This window comes from Solea senegalensis, linkage group LG1 (genome assembly GCF_019176455.1).
Source record: "Solea senegalensis isolate Sse05_10M linkage group LG1, IFAPA_SoseM_1, whole genome shotgun sequence".
Taxonomy (NCBI): Eukaryota; Metazoa; Chordata; class Actinopteri; order Pleuronectiformes; family Soleidae; genus Solea; species Solea senegalensis.
In genome coordinates, this window is record NC_058021.1 from 3864994 (window position 1) to 3879406 (window position 14413).

Genomic DNA, 14413 nt, shown 5'->3' on the forward strand with positions numbered 1-14413 from the left:
GAGGAGAGAAATCAAGGGCTGACGACGCTTTTAGGTTTGGGCTGGTGCAGCGAGTTTGTCGTCTCATGTTGTTTACATGATCACATCCTTCTCCCTCTGGTTTCAGGATATCATCGGGTTTTGTGACAACTGCGCCAGCTCTCTGTGATTTCAAACTGTGTCTAATTATAACTTGAGTGTGCACAAAGTGAGATTTGTGCGTCATTGAATGAAAAACGTGTCGCGACACACAAACTGAAAAGCATGCAGAATTTGGTTGATATTGAGACGAGTGTCGATTAAATGTAAGGCCAATTTCATTTGTGCAAACAGATTGAAACTGCCAGTCCGGAGCTTGTTCTCTGTGTGAAATTGTCAAATTTCTCTCTGTATCTCATCTTCTATCTCAACAAAGTGAAGTGAATGTTTTATAACACCATAGAAAACTATTGATATTCAAGGCATTGGACAGTTTCATTGGTTACGTTTTAATGACATCGTCCGCTCTGAGAATTGCCATAAATAATGTACTTTAAACTGGGGCCACTACTCAATTAATCCCTTTCATTGTTATTCTAATAATTAAATGTGGCTATTTCTTTGGTTTCTTTGCTTCATATAGCAAATAAGTCATTAAAAGTGATTCATTTTGGTTTGCAGACCAAACAAGACATTTGAGAACATCATGTCGAGGATTGGGAAACATCGATTAACATTTTTCAATATTTTCTGACATTTTTATGGACCGAACAACTCATTGATTAGTCATTTATGAAAATAAATGCTCTAAATCGTCCTCCGTACTGAAACACGTCATTCACTGGAGTCTCTTTGTTGTAATTAGTCAAAGTTTCCGCAGGAGTTTTCATCTTATTCAATCATTAACCAGAAACTACAGACTAAGGAAGGACTTCCCACACAAGCAGTAAAGGGTTGATACATTAGTAACACGACTCGGCTCAAGGCATTGTGAATTGCTCTTCTACCCTTAAGAAGGCTGATGATAGAAAGGAAATAGAAAGCTTGCGTGAATGGAAAACTGCAGATTTTAGTGACTGACGGTCAGGATGAGGTGGTGGAGAGGTGACGGTAGTAGATGGAGAAGAAGAAGAAGAGTTGCAGGAGCAGGAAGTCATATGTCGCGAGAGTGGAAGGAACATGATGCGGAGGTTCCATGCTGTTAAAAGGCAGACAGAACATGAGGAGGCGGGTTGTAAACTTTCGAGATGAACAGGAGGGAAATCAAAGAGCTCTTTGTAACATGAACCAAGGTTAGATGTAGCGATTTGTGAATAAGATGCGTCAATTTGCATGTTTTTGTCCAAAATATTCTAATATGCACCTGTGTCTTGATGTTTCCCTGCAGGACGTGGATGCCTCGGAGATCAAAGTGCAAGTGTGCGTGTACGCCTTTGACCTCCTCTATCTGAACGGCGAGGTAAGATCGAGTGGTGATGCGGAAAATATTACCCCGCGATCCCGCACTACGCCTCCTGTCATTTAAAACTTGCTTGTGTGTGTGTGTGTGTTGTTTGCGAGTGCGCTCGCATACTCATCGCCCCACCGAGATACCAACAACTTCCCTGAATGCCAATGATGGTGCTACTGGAGGCCCCTAATGAGATAATGATTGTAACGCTCATTGTAATTCCAGTGGAGTGTGTCTGAGTGCGTGTGTCTGTCTGAGACTGTCTCTGAGTCTGTGTATGAGAGAGGGACCAGTGCCTTTATTTATTTATTTATTTATTTACATATTTATTTACTTATTTATGTTGTGTGTTTGGTAGGCTTTGGGTGGTAATTGGGACCGAGTGGTGAGATTAAGTCTTTGTTTACTTTCAAATGATGCACCCGTTTTTTTTTTAAGAAAACATCTGAGCTCCAAGTCAACTTAAGGAAATGCAACAATAATAAGCGGACGTTTCCATCAGCTTGTGTGATGAGTTTTTCCCCCCGAGTGAATAGGAACAAAATTACACAATTAAAAGAGCTCAAGTGACTGTTAAACTCTGCAATTTATTGCCGCGTCCCACCTAATATGGCATTTATGTAAATTGTATGAATTAATTTGTCTCTGTTAGAACCTGCTTTGAGTCATTTTTTTCCCCATTTATTAGCTTGCATTCCTTCATTTGTTTACTTTTATTTGCTACAAATTGGAGGTGTTTACTTCCCCGGGCACTGCAGCACTTGTCACTGCTGGTTCTCTGTGTCCTGAGAGGGTTCAGTCACAATGTCCTTACACCAGATACCTGCCTGCTGAGGCCCGAACCATGTCATGTCCCGATTAGTCTGGTTATGTGGCACACTGCTATGTTTTCTTATTTATGTGTATTTAATATTAACATTTTTAAATAAGTCATTGAATTAAAATAACGGGGTGACCTGCGCAGCTGAGTGACATGCTGCAGGACTCGTACACACCCGGATTTTCCTCCACTAATTAGGATGGTTATTTGACTTTTGGCTCTTAGAGTCTGCATGTGGAAGTGTCCTTGGGTGTCAGAATGGTGGTGTGTGTGTGTGTTAAAGTGTAATATATATATTTTATGAATATATGAGTGAATAGACGCGTGTATGTAATAGATGTAATATAATATATGCGCACTCCGAGTGGTCGTCAAGACTAGCAAAGAGTTGTATAAAGGCAGTGCATTTCACAATTGTTTCCAATAATGCAAGCTTGTGCCTCTGTCAGAAAATATAATGCTATTCTATTTCACTGACACATCAACTCTGGGAAATCTTTGTCATATTCACTCCCCGGGTTTGTCCTCTATTGGATCATGTCAATCTGTGTAATACTCTTGTAGTGGCTTGTCAAATAACAAATCTCCTGCATGATCTAGACAAGGACTTTCTCGGTGGATTTAACTGGACCCTGGTAAAGTTGGACTCATGCCTTTATTGTTTATGTCAGTTTATGGTTTGAATTTCCTGGACAGTGCTGTGAAGGCTAAAAAAAAAAAGAGATGTCAAAATGTGGCACTTTTGGAAATAAGTCGATGTCGAGATACGGCAGCGCGTGGCTGGCAAGCTGCGACTTCTGCTGTATGTTCTAGAAGTTTCCCTGCTTTGTGAACACAACTGACCCAGACAGTCTCTGTCTACATTCCTCATATGTGAATGCAGAATCTGGTAAATGTCCAGACCCAATCATTTTCTGGGCTTAGTGTCTGAAAACAACTTTCTTTCCTTCTGGCGATGGCTGCTACCCTTCAAACACTGATAGAACAAAGCCTCACGCTGTCAGAAGATCTGAATCTGTTCATTTACTGGTGTTTTTCTTCTTTCACTTTGTAGAATTACTTATATTTGGGGGATTTGGTGTGATTTCACTCAGGTTTTTTTTTAATGGATAAATGCCTCACAAGCTACTGTGGGTGGTGGGTAAAACAGGCTCCTAGTTTCTTTCACTTTTGTGTGTTTAACCAAGGCTGTGAGTGTGTGCTCTGCAGACTTGAGACTATGTTTTTGTGTGTGGGAGTTTGTATGTGTGTCCCAAGCTGTCGTGACTGTGAGTTCACTCTGACTCTGTGTGTTTTGTGTGGGTAGCTTGCTACAATGTAATTTAGTTTTGTTTTAGTATCCTTGTCATTGCAGTGCTCCGAGCTACGAGAAGGAAAAAGATGTAATGATACAGTTTTGCCATTTGTAATGATGCATGCGTGTTCTGTGTGTGTCTGTCTAGTCCCTGGTGCGACAGCCGTTGTGTCGGCGTCGGGCTCTGCTGAAAGAAAGCTTCTCAGAGGTGGAGGGAGAGTTTGTGTTCGCTCGATCCATCGACTCTGACAACACCGACGCCATTGCCGAGTTCCTGGAGCAGTCTGTTCGAGGTGTGTGTCTGTGTGTGTGAGGAACAGATACATACTTTCCTACTTGTTTTCCTCCTCACTGTCTTTTTGTTTCTTGAACTTTTTGTACATTGTACTAACTGTTCTTGTTTCCTCGCCTGCTGTCTCTGCGCATCTCAATCCATTTTTGTGTGTGGGTGTGTTGCTTAAGCGTTTCATTTTATTTGTGCGTTTGTCTGCTGCCTTCATGTGTAAACTCTGCTGTGAGTGTGTGTGCCACAGTTGTGTACTTGTGTTGCGGTCTCTTTGTTGAGCCTGCGTGTTGGTTTGTGTTTGTGCAGCAGAGATGGAACCTGTGAGTTGTGTAATTGAGTTTTCTTGTGTTTTTGTGTTTCTGACTCTATATGAAAGAAAACAGATGTGTGTATCCCCTTGTGTATTGTGTGTGAATTATATGGCTGCCTCTCTTTGTGTGTGTTACAGAAGCAGACAAAGATGTTCTATGTATCGAAGAGATAATCTCTTCATTTCCTTTTTTCAGAAGTGTAGTTGTGGTTTGATGTATTAATGTGTGTGTCTCTCTCTGTGTGTATAGATTCCTGTGAGGGCCTGATGGTGAAAACACTGGAGAAGGATGCCACCTATGAAATTGCCAAGCGCTCTCATAACTGGCTGAAGGTGTGTGTTTGTTACTGTTTGGTGGTGGTGCAGGTCAGCACCGTGAAACATTTCACAGACATTTCAAACACACACACACATAGACACACTGATCCTAACAACAATTCTTCACGGCACAAATTAGGACTGCGGTAAATGATAATGTCCAGAATTGATTGATGAATTGTTGATCTTCAAAGCAGAGATATTCAGAGAATAGTAAAGAAACTAGAATATGTTCACAGTTAAAGGTACAATAGGTTTTTTTTTGGTTTAATTTGGCATCATTTGGTTCATTAATTCCTAAAACAAGTCTTTACTTCCTCCTCCATGCTCCATTTACAGCCTTTTCAAAATTGTCTTGTCACAAAAGGCTTTGACCAATCACATCACAGGGCACCTGTTGGCTGTTCCTCAACAAGGCTGCATTCAGGTTCCTGTTAGCAGACCGACCGCTTCTCTCTGAGTCAAACAAGAAATTCAATTATACATGTGTCAACAGTGACGGAGAGTCTCGTAGATGGAGAGATTACCCTGGATTATCTGTTGCATATGAATCGAGGGAACCTGATCTTCTTAGATATTCCAAGCTGAGGTTGAAAAAGTAAACAAATTAATTGCTCATCAAAATGGTTGGGAATAAATTTTGTAGCACATTACAAATCAGTTAATCATCGCTACCCTTGTGCAAAATACAAGTCACAGAACCTTTTTGTTTTGCCAGAACAAAGCATTCTTATTTCATTGGTAAAATGAAGCGAAGTGTAATGAGAAATGAGCGTTTGGGGGTTTTTTGGGTTGTTTTTTTTTTTTAAATACATCTCATTTGAGAACAATCACAGGTTTGATCATGTTCACCCAATCTGAATTCTGACTTCTGGAGGATGAGAACATTTAAAAAAAAAAAAACCCAAAACAAACAACTTTTAGCTCGTGTTTTCAGGCAGCTGTTTAGACCTCTGACAGACTTTAATAAATAGCGTTCATATTTATATTCTACCCCCAGGCTTTTAAATTCATCCAAAGAAAACCAATTCCCTGTTTAGTCGTAACTGATGTGGTTTCATTACTACTAAAAGGCGTGTTTCAGCCTCAAATAACACAGCGCTATATTTAACCCTCTCTAAATGTACACTGACGGTGTTGTCTTATCTCCAGCTGAAGAAAGACTACCTGGAGGGTGTGGGCGACACAGTGGACCTGTGTGTGATCGGTGCTTACATGGGGAAAGGCAAGAGGACGGGCACCTACGGGGGCTTTCTGCTGGCCTGCTATGACGAAGAGAACGAGGAGTTCCAGTCCGTCTGCAAGGTCTGTGGCCATACAGTGCATGAGGTTTCAACAAACATACAAATACCAAAGTTCTCTGCAACTGCAGCAGGAACTTTCAGTTTTATTCGCCCTGAAGCGTCCAATGTTTTTATGAGATTTTCTAGTTTTATAACCACCGAGTTCAGAGTTTAATCATTTTGATTACAGAACCGAGCACAATAGGCTCCAACTTTTACAAAAGCCATCGACTTACTTACCTGCACATTCATATAAGTCGGAAAAAAAAGAAGAGATGAAGCTATATTACCATATCAATTTCATTATTCTTTGAAAACTTCAAAACATCCTGATGCTGTTTTGAAAACTTTAAAACTCCAGCATCAGTTGTAGTGCATGTAACATTATTTTGTGGCATTCGGCTGTTTAACATAAAAACAACTGCACGGATTTTCGAGGGGAAGAGCATGACTTAAGGAAGAAGTTATCACAGTTAAGGAATTTCTACATTGAATCTTTTCAATTTCATGGACAGTGATGGACAGAAAATATGAATAAATCATACACATGTGCAGTGTAGCGCTGACATCTATGGACCGGTCAATTTTGGTGCCGATGACAACAATGACGTGTGTTTTGTGAATGAATATACTTTGTGTTTTGTAGAGCAGGTGCTTCGTACGTGGAGGTTACAAACCTCTGCAGTTGCTTTAGATCCACTTTTGTCTTTGTCCAAAGTTGAGGTCTCATTTTAAACCCTTTTTAGGTTGGATAATAAATTGGCAACTCAGTGCATAGGCTGTATTTTTTAAATCCCAAGCTTTGTTGTCTAATTTATTCATTCTGTATTTCAGATATTAGCATGCTGCTATAGTGTTAACAGAATGTGACAGCATCCTGTTTACAGTTGTTACTGTGCTGCTACTCTGAGTGTTTTTCTGTTTGTGCATGGGGAGCACTTTTGGGAGTTTTTAGGTTTGTTTTGTGTTTGTTTTGTGTATTTATTTTTATTTTTAAGTCTGAGTTGTTGGTAAATCATGGTTCTGCTGTTATATGTGTGAGCCCATGACTGGATGGTGCGCTGGAACATGTCAGACCACTCGAATGTGTGATCATTGGAAGAGTGAAACAAGTCAGAGTTTGACTTCACTGGAGAACATAAATTCTGTGTCCCTGCTGTCCTGCCAAAAACCTTCCTCCTTCAGCTTTTCCCTCTGTAACTTTTATGTCTTCAGCCATGGAAAAAAAAAACTTACTGAGTGCTGAGTGCTTTTTCTTCAACTGGCCCCATATTCATTCACACCTGGGATTTGGCTGCGACAGTCTCTGCTGTTGGACACTGAGCTGCTTCGCTGTAGCTGATGGAGGTTCAAGTACCCATGAGATTAGCCGCGTCAGCTTGTCAGGCAGCGTTAGTGGCTTTTCTCATGTTCGCGCCATGTCTTCTATAAATACAATCCCATTGTAAAGTGTTTTCACACATGAAATGACTGTCCTGGTGAGGCTCAGCCTGATGTGAGTTTAAGCTACATGACTGAAGACGCCACTTGCTGTGAGAAACGTTGCCTGGATGCTTCTTGTCTTCGGCCCGTTATTGATTTTCCTATTAATCTTTTTCTGCTTGTGCGGCTGCTAGCTGCTGTGTTTCTAAAGAGCCACTGTCACGTTTTCACATGAATCTTATGAATGAAGTGTCCCAGAACTGCGTGAAAGGAAATCCATCCACTTTCACTTTGACTCACAAATGACCATAAGGAATTAATGCACTCATTATGACAACTTGTCAGAAAAATATCTAATTGAATAAAATGAAGTGCTGTGGATTAAATATCCATAAAGGTCAGCCTCACAGGTAAATCCTGATGTATCTATAAGTGAACAACAGAAGGGAAGGTTGTGAACACACTTCCTGCAACTTTACTGTTCAGCAGAGACATAAAACTGTGCAGTGAATGGTGATAAATTGTAGCTTCATATTCCTGCGCATAAAACGTTACGATATTGCAGGCAATGTCATTTGTTTGTCATGCCCTTAATAGACGATCTAAATGAAACAGAAATTTGGCAGTGGGGAGTGTGGCTGTCACTGTCACAATAGTTTAAGACTTAATAGAGCCCGTGCATAATGTTTAATGTTTGTTTTTCTGTCTAAATCACACTCTATCTGAAAATAATTTCTTCTAATGTGCATCACTTGAGCGGGAAACGTACAAAATGTTGCCTTATTTTGGAGTAAAGTAGAGGAAAATAACAGGTGGTAAAATGTTTTAATTTTCCATAGAAAGTGTTTTTTTTACAGTGATTACTCAGGAAGGAACGTATTAGTGCAGCAGCTTCTTTTTTTTATCTTTTCTTTTGTGTCATTTGTCTTTTGGCAGAACCGATACACAGGCGTTGCAGATGTGTGTGTGTAAAATGTAACGACATAGAACGAAGCTTGGGTTGCATTCATAAACGTATAGCTCAGGCAACGAACACATTGAAAATGTATGGATGGACCACAGTCTTGGCAGTGCAGCAGTTAAAGGCGTGTACTTGACTTTACTTGACTGCAGCATTCGCCTTTCCCTCTGCGCTGCACGGCATCTTTCTTCATCTCCATCACTTGTCAATGACGGTCATAAACAAAAGGAAGAACTCCATAAAAACATAATTTAGTTGTCCTTGAAATGGTAAACTTGAGAAACCTTGAAAGCAGATTTTAAGTCAGTCTTCATTTCCCAAATGTAATTTTGGCTGTACGTGCTGCTGAAATGTCCTTGAGCAAAGACGCAAGTCCTCCGCACATCCGGGAGCAGTGCTACTCGATCCAACATTTGTTTTTAACTGTGAAAAAGTCCATGTGCAGCTGCCTCACTGAAGACGATGACAGACACAGATGTATCGAGACTGGGCAAGGCACCCATCGCTCCCCGGGTGCAGATAAGTGATGTCCACTACTCCTGCGCCCGTGTATGTTCACTACTGTAGTAAGGATGGCAGATAAATGCATCGGTCAAATTCACTATCACTAATTGGTGTGCGTGCCGGAATATCTAACTCTACTTTTAATTAAAATGCTAATTAATGAGATCGTACCCTTGTAAGATGAATGTGCATTATAGCATTGAATCAGAAGAGGCAGAAACCTGTTTAAAGAGGCTGGACAGCTGCTTGGCTGAAGACGATGACTAACACAGATGTATCGAGACATTTAAGATGCTAATTAACGAATGAAAAGCAGGTGGCGTTTATATAAAGAATGGTTTGATCGCGTCACGTTTGAGGGACCAGTTCACACTAGGATTTCTTTTTAGATACAATGAAGTTGAATGGAGAAAGGTGGATTTGAAGATGTTTAAAGTAGAATACAGTTTTCTTCAATAGTCTTCCAAAGCCTCTTACATGTCTTCAAAACTAACCTTAGTGAGTATACCTTAAAAGACAATTAACACCATTCTTTTTGTCAGTGGTTGGTCTGTCTGTGGTTTTTCTTTTGTTTTTTTGTGTGTGTTTTATGAGGGTTTCTGTGGATGTTGCATTTATTAATAAATGAATGTTAATAACCTGGTAACAGAAACGTTTCCATTAGGAATATAACCAAAAAAATAGATTCCATTCTTCCCGTGGGGTACCTGAGTAAAATGGCACAGTGTGACCTAGGTCCACCCACGATGTCACTCCCTTGCGATTGGTGTGAACATCCAATGGAATTCGAGGCAACTGCCCGCAGTCTATTCTCATACAACGAGCTAAAATCTCTTGACACTGAGAAATAAGCGCCACAGACTCTCGCAGAAACACCATCAAAACATAAAAAAAAAAGGTTTTGTCAAGCCCAGCTCCGCCTCCTCTGCATTTAGCTGGCACCACAGAGCTAAACCTGGCGAGACAGATTAAGCTGAATGCATGATGATACCACAGATGAATGAAACAGCCCTAAACCTTGAGTTGAATGCAGCCGCGATGCACACAAGTTTTGGGACACTTGCAGAATTCACCTTTTAGAGAAAACCTATGAGCTGGAAAATCCTATATTTGCCTGTTATGCTTAAAGTTTTCTCTCCCGTCTTCTGTGCATGTCGGCCCAGTGGATGATGCTTGTGTCTCAGCAGGTTCAGGGTCTTTTGAGCGGTGACACAAAGCTGAAGGCAGACGAGGTGCTACTTGAGAACAGGGGGGGGGATTTGCTTGCTCTTTGGTGTTCTGCCTCTTGCTGCCAAATGTCTGTCCTCTCACCGTGTGGGACTGTGTGTGTCTGATCTTATCTCCCTTTGTCTCTTTCAGATCGGCACAGGTTTCAAGGATGAAGATCTGGAGCAGCATTATAAGTTCTTAAAGGTAAAGTGCCACACTGTGACCGCCACACTCACTGGCTCATTAAAAGAAAGGAAGAAAGAAACTAAACAAAAACGCACATTTCTTGACCTTTCTTAACTTGACATTTGAAAACAGTTTGAATTTATTTTTTTAACCAAATCAGGTTCAGCTTTTTGTTAAGGAGACTGTAACTTTTATATAGAGTAGAAGCAGAGGGTTGTACAGCCAAGGCCAAGGAGTATTTAAGTCAATGATGGAAAGAAGCAAACATATCTAGCCATTTACAGACATTAACTCAGGACAAATGCAGCAGTCTTGTTTGCAGGATCCAGGTGAGAGGCTTGAAGTCTGGCTTGCGCATGTAGAAGGCAAGACACATGCTCATTCATTCACTGTGGATTATCCAGAATTTCACAAAGATCATATTACAATTTTTTCAAAAGGCAGCTTATTTAGCAGCAGACACGTGAGAAAATTACAATCCGTTGTAGCCCCTCTGGACAACGTCTGCAGAATTTCCAGACATTTCCAGATCAGTGAATGTCTGAAAGCAGCTTTCGACTGTACCTGTTGTACGTTGTGTCCTGGTTGCTAATGAATTGGATGTATTGGATTTGGCCATTACAGGTACCTTTTTAACTTTATAAAGTCATAGATAATAGATATTTGCTCTGTTTTTGTCCCAAGTCTTGTCCACAGAGTGTCTACTATTGTGCAGCACAGTCTACCACTTAAAAAAAAAAAGAAGTAGTAGAGTATTTAGCAAAGAAATTCTTCTGTTTCACCAACAAAAACTTGCACTTGGAGATAACTGTGCTGGCTAAGCCCTGACATTAGGTGATGAATTGCTTTTTAAATTTACACCTGAAGAAGTTTGTTGCAGAGCAACAGCCTGGCAAGAAACTGATGACTTCTCTCAGAAAATGGCCGCGTGTGTGTCTTTGTTTGGTTGTTTGAATTGCTTGTTCAGAAATCGGCAGAGATGCTTTTCAAATGTAGTCCTCTGTGTATAAAAGTGACTTTTATACAGATATTTTACGTTTACACACATCGTACTGACTCTGTCGACCTTGTACTGAGTATGTTGGGGATGTTTGGGAGAAAAAGGAATCTAAGATATAGGATAAGATGAAGTTTTCAGACTTATTGGTACAACCTGCAGCGTGGTGCAGAAACAGTGCAACGGTGATTGAGAAGTTGGTGTAACCTCCCCACCCCCCCCCCTTTAGAACAAAGCGTCCTGTGGTGTAGTGCTTTGTAACGAAGTCCACCGTCTGAAAGTGATGGATGGTGAATTAAAGTGAGCTGCTGGTGTGGCCATGTTGCTTTGGTCGCAGCACTGCAGGCTGATGGGGCCCGAGACAGCGAGACGATTGGCTTTGTTCACACTCTCCTGGGTGGTGCTGCACTGCGATTTAACAAGAGGCACATTGAGATCTTTTCTTTTCTTTCTTTTTTTTAAAAAAATGTTTAAAGGACTCAACTGGAGATTTATTTCTTTTCTCCAGTATAAGGAGATGTTCAAATGTAGCTGTCGTGCATACAAATTAATGATTTTAAAATAGACTTGAGACGAGCACAGCCACAAATGAAAGTGATGCCAATGTGGATGCACCAAGATGCAAAAACTTCATATTTTTTGTTAGGTGAAGATGAGTATGTGTTGTCAGGGTAGACCTGCAACCATCATCTCAGCCTTAGCAACAACAGGAATGCTACCCCAAGCACCTTGCATGAAAGCACCTCAAGGTGTTCCTCACTTTTTAAGATTCTACATTATTATTATTATTATTATTATTATTATTACAACAATTAGAATCAAAAACTGTGTTTAAACTCGGAAACATATTAAGCAGCAAACTCATTTACAGTATAGCGGAGACAAAAAACTAAATATTTGAATATCAAGTCTGAAATATCACAAAGTAAAGTGACAACTATTATAAAAACAGAGAGGTCTAGCTAAAAACGGTAGCAGTTGGAAGTAAAATAAGACGCAATTATGGATTTAAATTGTCCTAATGGTAAAAGTGTGGGAAGTTTTCAGATGGTTTTACAGAGAGTTAATATGGGATAGTAAGAGACCAGTGAGAGCTTTAAAAATAAATAAAATCCAGTGTCTATCACACCTGTTGGATAGCGAGGGCATTGATAGATTTATGATTTAGAGGAAGATTGTCATGGTTGTTGTAGTGGTTAGAGCTCTTGCCTTTGCAGCAAGAAGCCTCCGTTGCATGTTCGGCATGTGTCAGCTGAGATTGGCACAGCATGCGGAGCATAAAGTGGTAGAAGATGAATGGATTTAGAGGAAAATGTATAATAAAGCACAGCACATTAACAGTGAACACCAGCATGATTGACCAGCATTATCTTCCAGTAGGTGCCTCCATGGCGAATTTCGATGCTTTAAAAAGGGTGTTCGGATTCGCACAGGTGATAACACTACCAGTTGGCACTTTTGATTCTTTGGTTATCATTTAAATATTTTTTGGAACATAAAAACGTTAAGGTTTCCATTGGTACCATCCCCTCACATTTAAACGTCTCCTTCCCTGTTGTAATTGTATTTGGATGATTTTCAGTGATTTCTCAAACCACTTTACTCAGCCGTCAAGTCAATCTTGAATATAATTACGACTCGCAGCCTGGAGCCACGTTTTTTTTTCTTCCCCAGGCTAAATTTCATTTTATTACAGCTTAGTTGTTTTGTTTTTCTTTCCTGTTTCATTGCTATTGTTTTTTTTTTTAAATCATCAAACTCGCAAAGTAAGAAGCTGAGCGCTTGTAAGGTGATACATTTGCTTCAAGTTTGTCGAGATTGACATGGCTAGAACAATAAGCAATTATTACTTTAATTAGAGATGACATCAGAAGGAGAACAGTGAAAGCATCTGCCATCGTCCTCTGTTTCACTGTAGAGCTTTTCAGGTCTATTTAAGGACTGTAGCGTCCATGTTACTACACCTAACGTGTCTCATTTGTTTTCCCCTCATGCTGTTTATGGTTGTTAGCACATTATCTCAGCTATGATTTCGATATGTAATTGTAGTAGATTTAAAATGAAGCTAATTAACTGGCGTCACTTCTTTAAGGAATAGTGACCTTAACATTAATCGCGTTGAGTCCAATGTGCTTTTGCCAGTTTAAAGTTTAAAACATGCCCTCATTATTTTAAAACATGCTCTTATTATTTCTACTGCAAAGAAAGATAAAATCGTCAAGTAATTCATGGTAAAACCCAAAGTTCACTTGCTTTCATTTGACGTTATCTCACTTAAATTTAAAAATCTAAATGTGTTCTTAATCAATACTCAGACTTTTATTGCTGCATAATTCATGCAGTCATAATATATGCACCTCCCCAATGACAACACTGTATGTGATTGTTGCACTCTTTAAATAACCCGCCTTGAATTTGCCTTTGGAGAATAATTCATCCAGCACGTTGAGGTGTAAATATATTCAAGTCAACTCAGATTGTGGCATAACACTTTTTGGCTTTTATTAACTTAAGTTATTCCTTTGAAGGAATTTGACGAAGCATTTTAACAGGATTCAGTGTCGATTGCTTCCCTCTGGCTTTTACCTGACAGTTCTCAGACAGATGTACATGTGTGCGTCTGAGCCCTGACACACACACGCGTGCTCACTCATTGTAATTCACACTGTATGAGAGCGTCACAGTAATGCCTACGGTGTAAACTCCAGCACCATGACCCAGTTCTGTGAGCACCACAGCAGTCTACAGTCACATTACACTGTTTGAGAGCCGTGTTTGCTGAAACGGCTGCTTCGAGTCAAAGGGAGATGGATACCGTTTTGTCAAAGTTTTACACTGATGCTGACGGAGTGGCTGCTTGTGTCAAAGTTTAAAATAAAAGGATGGTTGGTTTTTTAACTCAGCAAAGTGCTAAGGTAGACAATTTTTATTTTTTCTGACAGATATTTTGCGATTTTAACTTTTTCTCGTTGTACGTATTTTGTACGCCCTGTAAACCACCCATCCATCTATTGTTTACCTCCTTATCTGACAGTTGTTTCCTCTTCCTTGCTTTCTCCAAAAATAGTTTTCTATTGGCCCTTTTCCTCTATGGTCCCAGCTTTGTTTTAGACGCACACAGACGAGTGACTTGTAAAGCAGTTGTTTTCAGTGTAAATTAATCACTAGAGTCAGTGAATGAAAACTATTTGTTCAGTACTTCGTCCGTGACCGGAGCACAGACTCCGTCTGACACCGTCACTGGACTGAAATACAGCGGCAGGGTTTGCGATGCCACTCGCGCTCAGCAGTGATGTTGCTAAATACACCAGATATTGAGATTTTAGACATTTCCCTGGTAATTGTTGGAGATTAAGTCTGGCATTGTTCGACTTGATTCTTGTATCGGACATCACTTCCTGGTACCAGGTACTAT

The 14413-nt window shown here is 40.2% G+C and overlaps 1 protein-coding gene across 1 annotated transcript in view; it reads left to right on the forward strand.

Annotated features, from left to right (window-relative positions):
• Positions 1-14413, forward strand: part of lig1 (ligase I, DNA, ATP-dependent) — a 55137-nt gene that overhangs the window by 30984 nt on the left and 9740 nt on the right. The window contains exons 20-24 of the mRNA XM_044034641.1: positions 1346-1417; positions 3671-3815; positions 4369-4451; positions 5589-5741; positions 9966-10019. Of these exons, the coding sequence (XP_043890576.1) occupies positions 1346-1417; positions 3671-3815; positions 4369-4451; positions 5589-5741; positions 9966-10019 (507 nt within the window). The remainder of the gene's footprint in view (positions 1-1345; positions 1418-3670; positions 3816-4368; positions 4452-5588; positions 5742-9965; positions 10020-14413) is intronic.